Here is a 19,233-nt window from a genome sequence, read left to right on the forward strand (position 1 = left end):
TGGTGGTGCCAGGACTTGAACCCGTGCTTGTGCAGTTGCAATCTCATGCCAGGTGGAGGCAGGTATAGCCCTGCAGGGCCTCTAGCCTGGGTCTACTGCACCTGAGCAGGTCACCCTCTTGGTTGGCTCTGCCACATTTCTTCAGACTTGAGGTTTCCCAGGGAGCCCACCCTTCTGCCGTCTCTCTCTCCAGGGCGTCAACCTGTCTGGTGGCCAGAAGCAGCGTGTGAGCCTGGCCCGGGCTGTGTACTGCAACTCTGACATCTACCTCTTTGACGATCCCCTATCGGCGGTAGATGCTCATGTGGGAAGACACATCTTTGAAAATGTGATTGGCCCCAAGGGGATGCTGAAGAACAAGGTACCTGCTGAAGGGGCAGGGCATGGGTGCTGGCTGTCTCCTCTTTGGTTAAGTTGGAATGTGTCCCCTTTGCTTCCCAGGCCTTTTTTTTGTTTTTCCTTGGACTTTAAGAACATGTTTCTCATGTCTCCCTTAGAAACCTTCCTAAGACAGCTATCTTGCACTTGTCTTTGTAGGGATCAGTCCTTGGCACTAACTTGAATTCCTTGCTTCCACTGGCCAAAGGAGGCTTCTCTTCCCAATTAAGTCTCAGGGCCGGCTTCCCAGAGGGAAACCCCACCCCAAGACCTCCTGTACTTCCTCCTGGGCCAAGGTGGCCATGGGCTCCGGGGCGGAGGTTCGGAGTGGGAAAATTGCTGCAGCACCCTAACATAATAGGAAATAGTTCCTGTGCTTTTTTTAAAATAAGAGTAATTGGTGGAGGTTGGGGTGCATTGGGAGGTCAATGTTTCTCCTTTTTCCCCCTGATTATAAGAGTAATACCCGCCGTGAAGGAAAAATAGAAGATTATGAAAAACAAAAGTAATTGTGCATAATCTCACCACTTAAAGATTTTGTACTTCTTTGAGTCATTTTGCTGTGTATATAAACTTTTCAAAAGGGTGATCACATCATACATTTATGTATAGGAAGCATCGTGCCACTTAAACTATTGTAAGCATTTCATGCGTCCTTCTAAAATTCCGTGCAAACATAATTTTTAAATATGAAACAGTTTTCAAAGTAGTGCATGCTATGGTAACAAAATCAGAGAGTATAGGGATGATATATATATAGAGAGAGGGAGAGAAAACCAAATGGGTCCCCCTCCTCCTGCACCCTTGATTCCTCTCTCGAGAACAGGGTCTGCAAACCTGTGCCACTGTCTGTGTCTGTACATATATAGCCTGCAAGCTAAGAATGTCTTTTACATTTTTAAATGGTTGGGCAAAAAGTCGAAAGATATTTGTGACACGTGAAAATTGTATTATATTTAAATATCGGTGTCTGTAAGTAAAGCTTTATTGGAACACAGTTTGCCCATTCTGGATTGTTGCCATAACACCTGGAAGGTCCAGAAAGCTGAAAACATTTGCCATCTGGCCTTAATAGTTTGATGAATGTCTTCCAAACTTCCAGATCTGTAGATAAAATATATACACGGGTATAGATTTTATAGTAGTTTTTGGGGGATTGCTTTAAAAATAATAGGCCATTGCATGCAAATTGTTTTGTAGCTGAAATTTTTTTTCATTCACATGCTAGCATGGTTCCCTCCCTCTTTTCATTTTGTTCAAAAACACCCTTGTTAAGTTGCAACATCCCCCCCCCCCCCCCCCCCAGTGTACCCGTTCTCCTTTTAACTCTGTGTTCACTGCAGCACACACACCGTTTTACCCCTTCTGTTTGTTTCTTCCCCAACCCTGGAATCTGGGGCCGGGCTCTTGGTTTGGTCCCCATTGCCTCCCCAGCTCCTAGCACAGCTGATGCACAGCAGGCCCTTGACACGTATGTGTACAAGGAATGCACGTGCAGATTCAGATGCTGTGGTGTGTGTTCATCTCACGTGTGTGCCCCACCTCCAGACCTGAGAATGGTGAATTCCTTCCTTCCCTTGGTCATCACTGTGCCAGGCCAGGCTGTCTTGTACATGCGTGCTAACACGGCTGGGTTTCCACTTTGCTTGCAGACGCGGATCCTGGTCACGCACAGCATCAGCTACCTGCCACAGGTGGATGTCATCGTCGTCATGAGTGGTGGCAAGATCTCCGAGATGGGCTCCTACCAGGAGCTGCTGGCCCGGGATGGGGCCTTTGCCGAGTTCCTGCGCACCTATGCCAGTGCTGAGCAGGAGCAGGACTCAGAGGACGACAGTAAGGACAGACGCGGGGTCCTCCAGCTCAGGGTGGCAGCTCGGAGAGCCACAGTTGCCTCTTTGAGGTTGCCACCAGCCATCTGGGGAAGGTGGCTCATCAGGGCCTTAGGATGGGAGCTGGGCCAGGAACCAACTGGGAGGACCGTCTTAACCCTTATGGGGCTGAATTGAGAGGGTGTCCCAGTGCTTTCCGACCAGATCTCGAGAGCACAAGGCTTTGGTTCAGCTGACTTTGGGGCTAATCCCAGTACTTTACCGTAATGTCGTCTTGGGCCTGCTAAGCTTCAGGGTCCTTGTGGCACAAATAGAGACAGTGATCACTATAGTCCTTCTGGCTCTTACAGGGCTGAGAGAAGCTGATCACATATGCCACATATGTAACTCGGAACAGACACGAGGGTTGTGGAGTGAAGCCCTGTGGGTGAGCTTGCAGTCTCACATTTGGCAGGATCTGGGTTTGAATCCCAGCTGCAACTCTCCCAGCTACGTGACTTTAGCTTGTCCTTCAGATGCCTCTGAGCCTCAGTTTCCTCCCTGATGAAATGGTATAACAGCAGAAACAACCTTCTGGCATTTGGTGTAGATTTAGTGTGATCATGTACATAGAGCCCTTGACATGGTGTCTGGTTACCTCCTAAGTGTTCAGTAAGCAATAGCTGTTATCACTGCTCTGCCAGTGTGTGATAGCGACATTCCCTTCACTTTCAAATTCTCCGATTGGAGTGAGTTTTACATGCTCATGCCATTGTGGTTGGAAAGTTCTGCCCTAAGTCTAGCCTGTTTCCTCTTGCTGCACAGTCTCCTTATTCTGTCTCTCAGCCTGAGTGATAGGTCCCGGAAACTTCTTGATCACTGTATTTCACAGACCTGCTTGGTGGGCTACATTTAGGTGAAAATAATACTCTGTGCTTCCTAAATCAGCATGTATGGGCTGAACTGAATCTTTTTCCTAGAATGAGGTCTCCCTCTTTCTCCCCTTTCCATTAAGGTGAGCAAGAAGTGTCCTTAAACTCTGGGGGCCTCAGATGGTTTGTCCCCGCCTCCCTTCTTCCTCTTTTGGATACACTGTATCCAAAGTGGTTTTTACGGAACATGGAATGCTGCCATTTTCTTTATTATTTTTTGTGCACATCAGCACTTAATTTGGTTGTGAAAATATCACCCTCCACCCTAGCGACTCTGTGGGTTCATTTCCCTAACTCAGCCTCCTGCCAGGCCGGACACAGAGGAGTCTTCCGCCTGTGGGCCTTAAATCAAGCTGGGCAGCCCCCATCTTTTTCCACCTCTCTGGCGGGGCGGGGGGCTGTCTCTAAGCCTTGGCCTCAGGATCAAGTCTTGCTCAACTTTAGTGAATTCTGAGTGCCAGTGACCTTGCATTTCTTTGAACCACATTTTTGGCTCCTCCTAAAGGGAAACTTTCTCCTTGTTGGATTAATCAGGTCTTTTTTAGAACACTCAGGCTAAGGGGAGGAGGGGAGTGTTTGATTTGTGGAGGAGGGGGTGATTCTTTCTCATCGTGATGGGAAAGACGAGATGTAGCAAGAACTAGGTTTGCAGATGGGGAGATAATGAACCCCTGCCCTGGGATATGTATTATCCTGATTTCTAGGAAATCTTTTTTGGGGGGATGGCAAAGAGTTACAAGTTGGCTTATTAACCTTTGTATCTGGAAGGTGAAAAACATTTTTATGACTCTGGTTTCTTTTTTAGGAACCTAAAAACCAGAGCAGTGGTTTTCAATGGGGAGTAATTTTGTCCTTCCACCCCCCCCCCCCCCCCGGGGACTTTTGGCAGTGTTTGGAGCCATTTTTAGTTGTCACAATTTGGGGGTGGGGGGTGGGCTTTAGTGCCTTCTAATGGGTAGAGGCTGTAGAATTGTGTTGCTAAACACCCTACAATGCCCAGGTCGCCCCCCCCACAACCCCCATAGCAGAGAATCATCCTTCCCTAAGATGTCACTAGTGGCGAGGGTGAGAAGCCCTGATCCACACTGCCCAGCATTCTTCCCTTGTCATTTGGGAGAAGGGCCTTGACTCCAATAACGTGGCCATTTTTCAAAGCCTTGATTGAATTCTCTCAGCCTCCTGACAAGTTTTTTTCCTTTTCAGTTCACTGTCTAATTTTTTTACTGATTATAAAACCAAAACGCCCTCATTGTAGACATTTGCACACTGCAGAAAAGTGTAAGACTCAGGAAAAAGATCATCCTTCTGCTGTCCTACCACCCAGAGGGGACCTGCTATCAGCATTTGACATCTTTTCTACCCATCTGTCTTTTCTAGGCCTTTTTCCTTGACAAGATTGAGATCATATTGTATACTTCTCTCCTCTCTTCCTGCCCCCCCTCCTTTTTTTTCTTTCTACAAATTTCTTTTTTTTTTCCTTTTTCTATACATTGAGTCATAAGCACCTCCCCACGTTATAAAAATTTGTCCTGAACACCAAATAGCTGACAGAGAGTTCGTCACACGGACAGCACATTCTTTTTGACCGTCCTCAAGTGGCTGCACTTCTTCCTCTTTTGAGGACAAAGAACTTTCGGAGCTGAGGCTGGAAGCTGAGGTTGGGTGATGTGGCCGGTCAATTCCGTTTTTGGTCAAAAACGAGGTGGTGACTGTAAAGCAGTGAGTTAAATTCTTTCCCTCAAGGGAGGCTTGCCTGCTGGCCCTTGCCCAAACAGAATTCCAGAACCTTCTTGAGTAAAGGCAATGTGGCTGGAATAAACAGTGGCTGAGGTGCCTGCTTTGAGGGCTGGCAGCTGAATGCACTGCCCAGGCAGCTCTTATGTGGTTCAAGGATAGAGATAACATCTGGCTTATCAGCAGCTAACACCCATTGCTTGGAACTTGGAAGTACTCATGGAACATTCATTGATTTACAACTTGCACGTGTTTGCCTTAAAAAAAAAAAAAAAAAAAAAGCATTATTTATCTTGTAACATTCTCTCTCCTCCCCCAAGATCATTCATTTTCCCCTTACTCTGCTTTATTATTTTTTTGTAGCACTTATCACTGCCTGACAGTAAATTATGTATCTAGTCTGTCTCTCCCCTTGGAATTTAAGCTCCATGAGGGCATTTTGGTTGTCTTTGTAGCCGCAGGACTGAGAACACTGCGTGGCACATAGTAGACACTCAATAAACGTACTACGTAAGTGAGTGAATAAATTACACCTTGATTGTTTAAGGCATGCCCTGTATAAGCAGTCTGTAGGTCAAAGGCCTTTGGATATTAACACAGCTGCATAAATATCCCAGTTGATTTTACACATTCTCTCAGGGCTGGTTTAGAAACCAGCTTAATAGGTACAGGCTATGAGAAGGCCCCACTGGTGGCCGATGTGGTACCCCTTCTGGCATTGGAAGGTCAGCTCTGCTTGTTCACTTGGCCATTCACTTGTTAATCTGCCCATCAAGTGTGTACAGAGGGGCCACAGGGCCACCTGGTATGTGGACCACCATGTAGAAGGTTCCCCCCCCTCCCTGCCTCTAAAAAGTTGTGCGGTGTGTATCCTGTGCAACTGTACATGGCAGCCTGATGGGGGAGACAAACACTGAACAGTTCAGAACATCATGGTGGTAAATGCAGTGATGGAGGGGAGCCCAAGAGCCTGTGAGAGCCCAGAGACAGGACCTGTGTCCCAGCCCAGAGGGCCCAGGGTGATAATCTGATCTAAGTCACCTTCTCTTCCCCTTTTTTTAGATCCATATGCCGTGGGCTCAGTATAAGGTTATGTGGGGCCTGGGTTCCTCTCATGAGCAATGTCTGTCTGTCCTAAAGGAACTAAGGCTATGGGCTGGAGCTCAGGCCTGTGCCACCTCCCAGCTGTCCTGCCCGACTCTGCCCCACTGTAATATTTATTTCTCTCCCTCTGCTGCCATGGAAACATGGAAAGATGAAAAGTTAGTCTGCATTACTTTTCAGGCAGAGTGTTTGTCAGGGATCCAACCAGAACATGTGGAGGGGGGAAACCGAGGCACAGATGGAGCAGGTCCCTCAGCTGTCCTTGCCCCTCACCCTTCAGAGAAGATGATTCATTCATTCCCTCTGGTTATTTAAATGGGGACACAGGGATGGAATTTTGCCTTGGTGTTTAACACTTTCTTGGATCTTGTGAATTCCCAGGCAGCAGAGTGCTGGACGAGGAGGAAGGAGGTCAGTAATGCTGGGTTGGAGTTGGCTGTGCTATAGAAGGGCCACAGATGGACGTGGAGTGTGGCTGCATGCCTGGGCAGGGGCCCTTGAATGGCTGCTTTTTCACCCCCTCCATTCTTCGTGGGTTCACTCAGCAAATGTTTACTGGGCACCTACTATATGTCAGGCTTTGTGGTTGGCACTGGGGGGTGGGTACAGTTCGAGTCTCCAGATCTCTCACTCATCACCTGGTGACCTTGGCTAAGCTTTATTATCCTGTGGGTCACATTACCAATGACCAGCATTCCACGAAGGAGACTGTGGTTGCAAAGTGCCTGGCACACAGTAGATGGACAGTCAGATTGCAAGATACCCCCCATGCATCCTGCATAGTCAAGCACACACAGGTCAGGACAGTGCAGGGTGATCAGCATCTGTCGAGGAGCAGCAGGTGGCAGTGGGGGCCCAGAGGAGGGAATTTCAGGGGCTGAGTGGACCCATCCTTCCTATCTTCCATGATCGGCAGTGTGGGGCTGAGGGTCCTGACCTAGGGCTCTTTTGCAAGTGCCTGAAGCTGACTCTGGCCACCTTAAACAAAAAAAGGGTTTTTGCTGGAAGGATTCCAGGTAACTTATGAACCAAAGGCAAAACTGAACAAACAGGGCTCAGGGAATGGGAACTGGGAATCTAGACAGACTCCTAGGACAAACGAATTTGAACTCTCTTCGGTCGTGAGCCACTGATAATGGTTCAAAGTTGTGGGTAAGGGGCTCTGATGGGGTGACCTTGGGCAGGGCCCTCCTTGGCTGGGGAAGTCTGGGGCACCCTGATTGACAGGCTGCCAAGGCTGTATAGAGGGAGGGGCTGAGTTAATCCTAGACCAGCCAGTGTCCATATTCCTCCTCTTAGACTCAGTCCTTCCTGTTGCAGAGTAGAATTTTCCAGCTGCCCTAGTTGGAGCATCAGCCTGTGGGCTAATGGGTGGGTGGAGAAGGTAGGCAGCCACAGGACACCACCGTGGAAGCTCCGTCCAGACCCGGTGGGTTGTGCTGAGTGACAAGCAGGGGGAGAAGAGAAGGCTAGTGCTTACGGGAGTGTGTCCTGGGGCAGCCCGGTAGGTGAGAGAGGCTCTCTGAAACGTGCCGTGCACTGGACAGGGGTCTTTGGACGTGTTCTTAATCATCCTCATCCCTGTACAGAGAAAAATGGTAAAGTGAGGCCAGGCTCCCCACCCCGTCACGCATGCATGTGACCACGGGTGCATGTAGCTGCGTAGAAGGTCCTGTGTATCATCACGCTTCCTTCTCGGATGATGTGACTGTTTTTGATTTGTTAATTACTTTAACAAAACAGATGCTGACATTAAAGAGAACGTTTAAAGCAGTGGTCCTCAATTCTGGCTGTGCCCTAGAATGTTCTGTAGAACATGTTTAAAAATGCACATAATGGTAGCACCATAGCTGTTTCTATCACTGAGCCCTCGCTGTGCCCAGCACTGCGCATGATCTCGTTTCTCCCTCTTGCTTATGAGGGTAGCGTCTGCTGCTGTTCCCATTTTGCAGATGTGGAACTTGAGGCTCAGAGAGGTTTATTGCTTCCTCAAGGCATACACAGCCTCCTGGTGTTCCAGTTACCTGACTGTGCTCTAACTTAGAATCACTGTAGGGACCGGGGCTGGACCTGGGGCATCTGCTCACTTACGAAGCCCCCAGGGTGATTCATTCACAGCCAAGATTGAGAATCCCTGGCTTGGAGTGCCTTCCCCCAACCCAAGAGTGGTCTCTAGCCCTTTCTTCCCTTCCAGTTTTGTCTGTAGCTCCCTGTGGCTGTCATCTGCGTGAGCCTAACTTTTGGGGTTCTACATTATTCGGGTTACATTGGCACATTCCAGGGTCACCCTGACCACACCACTGGCTGTGTATTTATCCTCTTTAGTGACTTCCCTCCTTGGTCCCCTCCCCACCTCTTCTGGCCCAGTCCTCTGGGGCCCTACATGGTGCCTCTCTCTTGTGCCTCTCTCCCCTGACACCAAAGAATGAGGAAGTCACTGCAGAGTGGGGGATCAGAACAACGCATCCCTGGGTTGTTGTGGAGATGGAAAGGGGTAATGTATTTCAGCACAGCACAGTGCCCGGTGCTAACTTCATAAATGTTAGCCATCATTGTTGCTGATGTTCTTGTGATCATTATTGATGCTGGGTGGATTCTTCCTGGGATTGGGGCAGATATCCAGCTGGTGTGCCTCACAGTGGCTTTATCAGTTGTTCAGATATCGGAATACTTCCTCTATAGTGGGGAAACAGTCAGTGCCCCTGATACAGCATACCCTGGACCCTTGGGCCCTCCCTGTAATTTGGCAGCCAAAGGGTTAATTCCTGGCACTGCAGGGACCTCTGCCTGTTGGCTGATACCCTTGTCATTCGAGTGTCATCCCTGCTCAGGGACCAGAGGGCTATGCCCTTTCCGCCACGTGGTTCCTTGCATCCTGGTCCCACTAGCTATGCTTAACGTGGCAGAGATACTGTCACCTGAGCTGGACTTGACCCATTGGGTGCCTGCTCAGGCCCAGTGCCCTCAGCTAATGGGGCCCCATCCCTGTCCTGAAGGACCTAGCTACAGGTACAACCTGTGTCCCAGCCGGGGAACTGGTTTGTGGCCTCAGCAAAGCAGGTCTTACTTTGTGAGCTTCCCAGTGGCGGGTTATCTGCTGTCTTCTCCCTGATGCGGCCGGTTTTCCTTGCCTTCAGTTTTGGTGTCTGGCTCCTGAAACCTCAATGGTCCCCTTTGTCTTCTTCTGCCAGGGTTAACGGGCATCAGCGGCTCAGGGAAGGAGGCAAAGCAGATGGAGAATGGTATGCTGGTGATGGACGCCGCGGGGAAGCAGCCGCAGAGGTGAGGGCAGGGGAGAGGAGGGACAAGTGCCTGCTGCTTGGTTGACCCACCAAAAAAGGCCTCCAGCTCCCCACGGTCCTGGAAAGCATGGGCTTTCTGTCTCCCCTCCCCAATCCTTTAGGGACCAGAGTGCAGAGGTCCAAAGGGGAGCCTGGCACAGTTCCTGCCAGGTGGCATGTCTCACCCGGGCCTCATGGTTTAACCATCTGTCTACACTGCTGACACTCGAGTTCCCTATATGGTGTGGGTTCTAGCTTAGGTTGCTCAGAGGGACTTGGAATGTTCAGGCTTTGAGAACCAGCATTTGGTTGAAAATAGTCACTAGTGATAGTGACTGCTGTGTTTTATGCACCATGAGGAGCAGGGCCCTGTGCCAAGCCCTGCACAGTCTGTTAAACCTGGAGGTTGCTACTGTCATCTCCCATCTTACAGGTGGGCAAACTGAGAGCTCTTCACATATCACACAAGCTAGAGAGAAGTTGAGCTCAGATTTGAACCCAAGTCCGGTCTCTGTGCCAATGCTCCTAAGTTCTGTGCTGTGATGCTTTAAAAGAGATTGCTTTTGACTAGATTACTGGGTACTTGGAGGAGCAGCAATCTGTGGGCTTCGTTGCCTAAACTCTGTGTGCCTCAGTTTCCCCACTTGTCAAATAGGGTTTATGGTAGTGCCTACCATGTAGGCTTGTAGTAAGGCTTATGCAATATGGTTTATGTAAAGCACTTAGAACAGAGCCCTGCACCGTCAGCACTCAGTAAATGACATTCAGGTGTTGTTGGGATGAACTGGGGCTCCCTGGAGTGACTTCATTCTTTGGCTGGGTGGTTTCACAGGAATGGGGCTGGGAAGGAAGTCAGAACGAGCAGCTCTGCCCATCGGAATATTGCCCACAGCACCCTCCTGGACTCAGATTTTATCATGTGGGGCAGGTGGTAGGGTTTCCTCCTCTGTTGGTGCACCTGTCGTGGTGAGCTGGTGTTTCAGTACTCACGGGTGATGTGTGCAGAGCCTGCAGGAGGTGTGGGGTACTGCTGTGGTTCAGACCACCTGCAGTCCTGGGACACAGGTGGGCAATGGAGGGAGCTTGCTGGAGAGCACCTTGGGTGGCTGAGCAGAAGAGCGTGGACTCTGGATGTGTCAGGTGTCTGATGCTACGTGACAAATAACGACAAACTTAGCAGTCTGTTGTCTCACACTTTCTGTGGGGCAGGAGTTGGGGTTTGGCTTAGCTGAATCCTCAACTTCAGAATCTCTCATATGTCTGCAACCAAGGTGTCACCCAGGGCTGGGGTCTCATCTGGCAGCTTAACCGGGGAAGGACTCATTTCCATGTTGATCTGGTTGTTGGCAGAACTCGGTTTCTTGAGGGCTCTGCTGCTGTCCTCCCTTCCTAACTAGCTGTTGGCTGGAGGCCACCTTCCATTCCTAGCTACCCAGCCCTCTGCAACCTGTATGCTCGCTTCATCAATATGTTCAGACCAAGAAGGCAACAGGAAGCTACCAAAACCGAGGTCACACCTGGTTAGAAGCACAAAGCCCACACTTAAGAGTTGCACAAGGGTGTATACCAGGAGACAGGACCCTTGGGGAACATTGTAGAGTCAGCCACCGTACTGGAGAAGGCTTGCTGGTGAGGGGGTGTGTAGAGCTGCATGCATTGATTTGAGAAGAGCCCACTTGTATTTACTGAGTCCCTGCTCTGTGCCTCGTACTTTCCCCGCTGTGGAGACTCAGTGATGAGCAAAACAGCCAAAGTGCTATTTTGTGTTACAGGCAAGCATGGGTCCTGGGGTCTGACTGCCAGGTTCAAATCCCAGCCTGTTACTTCCTAGCTGTGGAACCTTGAGCAAATTTCCCCATCTGCAAAACGGGTACAGTAATATAGTCCTGTATCTGCAATTCTGAAATCCCAGAAGCTCTGAAAATTGAAAGCTTGCAGCAAACTCATTTGACATAGAAATTGTTTTATCTAGGTTTTAATGTTAGTGTACGACACATTTATTTAGTGGCAGAGTCTGAGGCCAGGTTTAGTCTTCATTTTTCCTATGCAGTGGGGTTATTTGTGCCTTTCACTGTAGAAATGTCCACATGTTTGATTACGGAGGACTTCCTCAGATTGCTGGGGGTTTATATGATTTGCAGTATGTTAACCATACTAGCATTTAGTCAGAATCTGACCATATCTGACCCCAAGGGTTTGAGAAAGGATCATGGATTGTAAGAGTCAGGAGAGAGCAGAGATCATCGGAGCTTAGCACAGGGTGAATACGTGATCAGTGTCATTGCTGCTGTCATCCTCCACATGGCTTAAAGTCCCACGGGAGACTCCAGGCAGTGCGTGAAGATGGACGGACTGGAGCTTTTCTGACCTAGGAGCTTGGGCTCTTGGTATCCTAGGGCACAGAGCAAGAAGCCCTAGCTCCAGAATCCCCAACTGGATTCTAGATTCCTTCTGGTGATGCGCCCAGAGCTGGTCCTAATCCTTCCCTCTGCCTCTTGGAGAGCTCACTCTTGCTTTTGGATTGGAGGGGGGCCCCCTCCACCACTCTTGGCCTCAGCCAAAGCCCTTTGAGCAGATCTCATGGGTAAGGAAAGATTGCCCACTTTCAGGCCCAGGTCTAAGGAAGGGAAATGCCAGAGGTTTATTTGGCCTTCAGGAAGTGTTACTGGGGGACACAGTTCTGAGGGTACGGTGAGGACTCACGCAGCACCCCTGCCCTCAGGTAGCTTATAGTCTTGTCCCAGTGATAAGTAGCGGAGGGAGGAATAGAAAGTTCTGCAAAGAGCCGTAGCTGTGTTTGGCCTGGTTTCCATAATTTCTTGTAAATAGCTGGATTTTTCAGCTTTTTCTGAACAGAATTGAAAGAATGGCCCACAAAAGGCACTGTGTTCACAGAGCACCCGTTGGCTGGAGCTGAGAGACTGTCACCTCTACAGACTTTTGTTCTTGGGTTCCCTGAGATCTGGCTGGGCCCCCTTCACTCATTTTTATGACCTAGAAGCTCTAGCAGGCATGGGTTAGCTGTCCTCTGTTGAAGGTGTTCAAAAGGCTTCTAGAGAAATAGGCCTCCATAAAACCTTAGGCCTGTGGAGTTGGCAGGAACCTGAGGGAGGGGTTGCTATGGCCACTGAGGATGGGCTTGCCACCCTCTTCTTCTCCCAGAGTACCTCTGCTCTGCCATTCTAAATTAGGCTTCCACTTAAGGTTTTAACCAAAAGGGAAAGTTCGAAAAGTTCTTAGCTTAAAATTAAATACATGTATCCTTATGGACATACTCCTTGGTAATAAAGTACAAAAAATATGGACAGATGGGGAGCACCCCGATTTGAGAACTGTGGTTACCTTGGGGGGTTAGAGGGAGAGGAAAAAAGGGTTGGGAAAGAGAAAAATATTTTTCATGTTTAATTTTGCCTGTGTCATTAGTGCTTGTCAAATGAACTGGGTTTTTCTTTCCCCCCAAAAAGAGAGTTAAAGCATATAGGACCAAATGTTACTATTTGTTACTTGTGGATGGTGGGTAACATGGTGTCTGTTTTATATATTTGGTACTTTTATGTTTAAAATATTTGAACATCAAAAATTAAATGGCAAAAGTTTCAGACAAACAATATACTTTGTATAAGTCATGCATGTAATTTATACATATATAAACAGAATGATAGAGCAAATGAGACAAAATAGGAACTGGTGAATCTGGATAAAGGATAGACAGTCTTTTACACTATTCTTGCACCTTTTCTCCACATTTGAAATTACATGCAAGTAACATTACCAGAAAATTAGAATTGACCTCAAAATTAAATAAATCAAACCAACCAAAGAAAGATAAAATAGAGTGCTGGTTTCAGATCGTCTTTCAAACATGAAAAAGATCCCAAAATAAAATGAACTGGGGGGTGGGGGGGGGAAGTTCCAAACTAGTTCAATCTTCTGATTTTACAGATGTGGCCAGAGATGGGGGGCGTCTTGCCCCAGGTCCCCCACGGGAGACCCTTTGCTTTATGCAGACGTTATTCAGAGAGCATTTTTTGCCTCTTGGTGGCCACCAGCTTTATTCAGACCATCACAGATTGTCATAGATTGTTTTGCCCATAGCCCTCATCCCTGCCTGGGGACTTTTAGCCCTAGGGAATGTAACCCTGGGGACTTGTAACACTGGGGACGTGTAACCTTGGGGAACACACGGGGTGTGTGTGCACGTGGGAACACCGCCTTGATTATAGCCACGGCTCAGACCCACATGAGCAGCTCCAGCTGTGGGGCCTGCCAACCCTGCCCAAGGCTTTCATTTTGTTGACACTCCCATGCTCTGCTTTCCCAGACAGCTCAGCAGCTCCTCCTCGTACGGCGAGGACGTTAGCAGGCAGCACAATAGCACCGCGGAGCTGCAGAAAGCTGGGGCCAAGGAGGAGACCTGGAAGCTGATGGAAGCGGACAAGGCTCAGACAGGGCAGGTGAGGTCTGGCTCCCTAAATGATGATGGCTGGAGTTTACAGAGCACTCACTGTGTGCTGGGCGCTGTGCAGAGAGCTTTGTATATACTAACTCATGCATCTCATAACCAGCCTGTAAAGTACTATGTACAGTACCAGAAACTAAGGCCAGAAAGGCTCCATGATTTCCCTGGGGTTGCAGCTCGTGAGTGGCAGAGCTGGGATTTAAACCCTGGCAGTTGGACTCCAAGGTTGGCACTTGTAGTCTCTGCTGTACTGACTGCCACCTTGCGTTTGAGCAACTCAGGGCCTCTCACTAGCTGTAGGTGACCTGGATGCTTTAAATCAGGGCTTCCCACAGCCTGGGCTTAAGTTGTGCATGACATGGTTTCAAGTTGTGCACAGAGGCAGCACTAAAGAACACTAAATGATATAGAGAAATGTTTTCTCATTTCTCTTTTAGTCCTTATGATTACGTTAGTGAGAAAGTCGCAGTTGGGTGCTAGCCTGTAAAACCGAACAATAGCCAGCCTCTCTTCATAATGAGGAGAGCAGGTTTCAAGCTCTTGGTGTTTTTGTTTGTTGGTTTTTTTAAAGATCATCTATTTTGGGGTAAGTGCCAGTAATTTTCCATGTATGGTAATGATCCAAAGTTTGTTTTTAAAAATATATATGGTTATGTTAAAGAAAAGAAGAACGGAGGTTTTAAAATAAGTAAAAAATAAGTACACAGATAAAAAAAAATCTTATTGGTACCCCAATAGGGGAGGTTGGGGCCCTTTCTCTAAGGTCTGCCCAGACATATCAAGAGCCTCTCAGGACTCTCTGTTCCTGCCTTCTTCCCTCTATGGTGTCACACCTGGGGCCATGGATGGTGGCAGAGGTGCAGATGTAGTGTCTCCTCTCCCCCTGCTCTTACTGACCCTCCAGGGTGCCAGAGAAATGACCCTGAGTCAAGAACTTGGGCAGGAGCAGCCAGAGATGCCAGGACCACTTAATTCTCATTTAATCTCCATATCAACCAGAGGACATGGGTCCCAGTATGATCCCGATTTTATATGTGAGGAACACTGAGGCTTGTTGCTTATAACTTGCCAGAGTCGCACCAAGAGAGGAGCTGGGCTCAATACACCCGGTCATTTTTGACCCCTGTGCCTACCACATTCAGTGCTCACGAGGAACAGATCCCCCAGCCCTGCAGGCTGATTCCAGGGACCTCAGGCAGCTCGAGCTCGGCTACATGATGGGGCCAAATGGTGAAATAAACATGTTCTTAATTCTGACACCCCCCCCCATACCCTATTTCAATTTCAAGATCAGAGACTTGGAAAAAATCAAAAGGAAGCAATCACATGATCTTTCATCTTTCTGCTAGATTGTAGAGTCAGATGATTTTCTTGAGCCAGAATTCAGCGTGAAAACTTGAAATGACAATGAACACACGCACAGGGAAAGATACCTGGAGTTTGTTGAAACTAAGCCAGGCAGATTGGGCAGGGCGCTGGTCTAAAGCGGGTCTCCTGTCTCTGGCATCAGGAGGCCACAGGTATTTATTTGGCCCCCATGTTGGGCTCCCCAGGGAATATAGGAATGAAAGAACCCTCCCCCTGCTTCGCCTCGTGGAGCTGGGCAAGCACCAAGCCATGGGAAGCTTCCACTTTCAGAGCACATGGAATGATGGAAGTGAGGGACAGTTGTGGGGTTGTAGGTGACCTTGGTCTTAGTTGCTAGGCTACAGGTCACATCCTCCCATTTGCTTAAAATTCATTGATACTCATTCTTTGAGCTTGGAAGAAGAAGAAAACAAAAACACTCATTGATGGCTTGCTGTCAGTCCTGGAGTAATGGTGGGAATCATGAGCAGGATCTCCCGGGCCCCATGTGGTCTGGCCGCTACCTGCTTCTCCTGCCTTGTCCTGTTCCTTGCTGCCCCGTGTCCCCTCGTTCCCCCCACCCACTTCCTTTCATTTCACCAAATGTGCTGCGTTCACTCCTACCCCAGGGCCTTTGCACATGCTGGCTCTTCCACCTGGAGTGCCTTTTTCCCATTTTCAGCTGGTTAAACTCTTTAATGTCACTTCTTCAGGGAAAGCCACCTCTGATACCTCTCCACCCTGGGTTAGGTCAGGATGCCCAGTTTTATACTCTCGTAGGATTAGGTGCCATTTACAGTCCTTCTCTGTAGTTGTGTATTTGTCTGGATGATGATTTGATGAAGGCCTCTCTCGAGGCGCATCTGGAAGCTCCATGAAGGCAGAGACTTTGGCTTTGTTTGCTGCTGGCTTTCTTTGTGGAATAACTAATGCGGAGGGTGTTACTGGTGTGAGCAAAGGTAGGCGGGCTGGACCGTGTGGGTGCTGTGGAGCTCCCTGACCTTGTGTGGCTGGGGCGGGGTGTGTTTTATGAGATGTTTTCTCTCCCTTGATCTCCAGGTCAAGCTCTCCGTGTACTGGAACTACATGAAGGCGATTGGACTTTTCATCTCCTTTCTGAGCATCTTCCTTTTCTTGTGTAACAACGTGGCCTCCCTGGCTTCTAACTATTGGCTCAGTCTCTGGACTGATGACCCCATTGTCAATGGGACCCAGGAGCACACTAAAGTCCGGCTGAGCGTCTATGGGGCCCTGGGCATTTCTCAAGGTGCGTGCCACCACCTCCCACCCCCCACCCCCACCCCACCTGTTTTGGCACCTGTGATTATAGAATTGGGCCCCCCAAGTTTTTAGGGTTTTGTGAACCTGCAAACCAAGTCAAACCCAGAAGAATAGTACCTATCACCTGGTAGACTCTCAGATATTTGCAGAATGAATGTTTCTTGAATGCTTTGTTTCATACGGCTCTAGGAGATAGAAGGGAGGAGAGTGCCAGTGTTCCCATTTTATAGACGAGGAAAGCTGAGAACAGAGGCGACTGGGAGCATTGTGAGTTGGGAGGACCCCCGTGTCCCTAGTTGCTCTGTCAGGGTGAAGGGGCTTCTGTGAAGTCTCATTTGTGGACCTGCTCTGTGAGGGTGGAAATTAGTTAATACTAGGGGTTTTCAACTATGGGCAGTGTTGCCCCCCCCCCAGGGGACATTTGACAGTATCTGGAAATACTTTTGATTGTCACAACTTCAGTGGAGGCCAGGGATGTTCCTAAACATCCCACAATACACAGAACAGCTCCACGCCCACCCCCCCAAAAGAGAATTATCCAGCTCCATATAATTATCCCACCTCTTGTCAGTAGTGACAACATTGAGAAACCCTGCTATATACCCCTTCTTTGTGGTCCCATGAAGGTCCCCAGATACAATAGCATTGATAATAACAGCTGATATTTAGTGTGTACTGGGTGCCTGGCTCTGTTCTAAACACTTTTACATGTTTTTGCTTATTTTATCCTTGCAGCAATCCCATGAGGTAGGAGCTAATATTTTCCCTGTTTTAGAGATGCAGAAACTGAAGCCCAGAGAGGTTAAGTAGTTTGCTCAAAGTCACACAGCAAATACATGGAGGAGCTGGAATTGCATGAAGCAATCTCACACAGGAGCCCAGGCTATTAACTGCTGTGCTGTGTAGTATATGAGCTGCATGTTTATGTGCTCATAAAAACCGTATATACATATACCCATACATTGAACATCTGATTTATATGTGTATACAATAAGTATAAATACCTGACACATTCAGGCACTTCCTATATGGCAGGCACATTGCCAGGTAGGGAACTTATATTTGTTAGTGCTCCAAGGTAAGTATCATTGTCCCCATTTTACAGATGAAGCAACTGAGGTACAGAGAGGTCGGACCTTGTGGAAGGTCCCACAGCTGGTAATTGGCAGAGACAGGGTTTGGCAGTGTTGGCTCCAGAGCCTGTCGTTTTAGCCCCCGCCTTTTGGGTTTCTTCCTGATTAAAGAAACCAAGATAAAAGCCTCCATCCCTATGAAATTTTGCCACTCTGGAAAGAACAGTGCCCTGCTGTGGGTTGTTCAGAGGAGCCATAACTATGTCTTGATCTCGAGGAGATGGCCTTGAAAAAAGCTGTCAGAGAGCAGACATAGATTTCTTGAGTTTCTTAATTTCTAACCTCTCCTCCCCCTGCCAATGGGACAAATGACTGTGGCTTCCAGGTTATACTTGAGGGAAGGTAGAGAACAAAGAGGGTGTGGTGCTTACCTGGCCTCACACAGCAACACTGTCTGTTCTAGAGCTGTGCTGTCCACAGGTGGCTATTTGAATTTCAATTCATTAAAATTAAATAAAATTTAACAATCAGTTATTCAGTTAGACTGGCCCCATTTCAAGTGCTCAATAGCCAGTAGTGGCTAGTGGCTCCAGTATTGCACAGATAAAGAACATTTCCATCATTGTAGAAAGTTCTATGGGATAGTGCTCGCCTACAGGAATATAGCATGTAGATGATGAGCGTGACTCTGGAGTGGGCTGCCTGGATTAGAATCCCAGCTCTGCTTCTGATCATCTGAGTATATTGTGGGCAAAGAATTCACCTCTCTGGGCTTCAGTTTTCTCATCTGTAAAATAGGTAGTGATTAGAACTTATTCAGGGTCGTCATGAAAACTAGATGAATATAAAACCCTAGCATACTGCTTAGCAAATGGTAAGTGGTTAATAAATAATAACAGCATTGTTATTAGAAGTGGGGAGTCCCGGCCTGCCTGTCCATGTGGCCACTCCTCCCTGCAGCGCCCGACCCCCCTTGGCCCCTCTCTCCACTGTGGAGTTTAACTCCAGAGTGTTTGTAGGTGTCACCGTGTTTGGCTACTCTATGGCCGTGTCCATCGGGGGAATCTTCGCTTCCCGCCGTCTGCACCTGGACCTGCTGCACAGTGTCTTGCGGTCACCCATGAGCTTCTTTGAGCGGACCCCCAGCGGGAACCTGGTGAACCGCTTCTCCAAGGAGCTGGACACGGTGGACTCAATGATCCCGCAGGTCATCAAGATGTTCATGGGTTCCCTGTTCAACGTCATCGGTGCCTGCATCATCATCCTGCTGGCCACGCCCATTGCCGCGGTCATCATCCCACCCCTGGGCCTCATCTACTTCTTCGTCCAGGTGAGAAGTGGTGTCCTGGTGTCCGGGATGAGCCCTGCTACGTCTTGTGCTCTCTTGTCACCTAAGGGCTCATTTCATCTCACCATTTCCCCAGTGTGGAGCTGTTGAGGATTGAGGAGGTTTAGATTTGTTTTTGTCCATTTTAAATACCTAAATTGATTGCTTTTAGCTTGCAATAACAAAATGCACTTTTTTCTAATAAGTTCTATTTTGTTTTTATTTCTAGCTGTAAATTGGAAAAGGAAAAAAACCTATAGCTATAAGGAATATTTGTTATTGAAATTTTTTTAAGTATAAATTCTTTAGTTCCTAAGCCTCCTGTAGATAATGGAGATGTAAATAATAGGAACTTAAACAGATATGTGTTTTTTTTTTCTTATAGTGTAAATTTAGATGTCGGCATTCAGAGCTGGTATAGTAACTCAATGACTTTAATATCCCAGATTCCTTCTTTTTTTGTTTTGTTTTGTTTCACTATCTTTGCAGAAGCCTTCCATTTTTAA

At 48.1% G+C, this 19,233-nt stretch overlaps 1 protein-coding gene across 4 annotated transcripts in view; it reads left to right on the forward strand.

Moving 5' to 3' along the window:
• Nucleotides 1–19,233, forward strand: part of ABCC1 (ATP binding cassette subfamily C member 1 (ABCC1 blood group)) — a 131,679-nt gene that overhangs the window by 95,545 nt on the left and 16,901 nt on the right. For 3 of the 4 annotated variants that reach the window (XM_063098694.1, XM_063098696.1, XM_063098697.1), the window contains 7 exons: nucleotides 194–361; nucleotides 2,031–2,214; nucleotides 6,341–6,370; nucleotides 9,151–9,241; nucleotides 13,562–13,694; nucleotides 16,106–16,313; nucleotides 18,420–18,730. In XM_063098694.1, coding sequence (XP_062954764.1) covers nucleotides 194–361; nucleotides 2,031–2,214; nucleotides 6,341–6,370; nucleotides 9,151–9,241; nucleotides 13,562–13,694; nucleotides 16,106–16,313; nucleotides 18,420–18,730 — 1,125 coding nt within the window. The remainder of the gene's footprint in view (nucleotides 1–193; nucleotides 362–2,030; nucleotides 2,215–6,340; nucleotides 6,371–9,150; nucleotides 9,242–13,561; nucleotides 13,695–16,105; nucleotides 16,314–18,419; nucleotides 18,731–19,233) is intronic. The other variant, XM_063098695.1, reaches the window with a different exon arrangement.

This window comes from Cynocephalus volans, chromosome 6 (assembly GCF_027409185.1).
Source record: "Cynocephalus volans isolate mCynVol1 chromosome 6, mCynVol1.pri, whole genome shotgun sequence".
Lineage (NCBI taxonomy): Eukaryota > Metazoa > Chordata > Mammalia > Dermoptera > Cynocephalidae > Cynocephalus > Cynocephalus volans.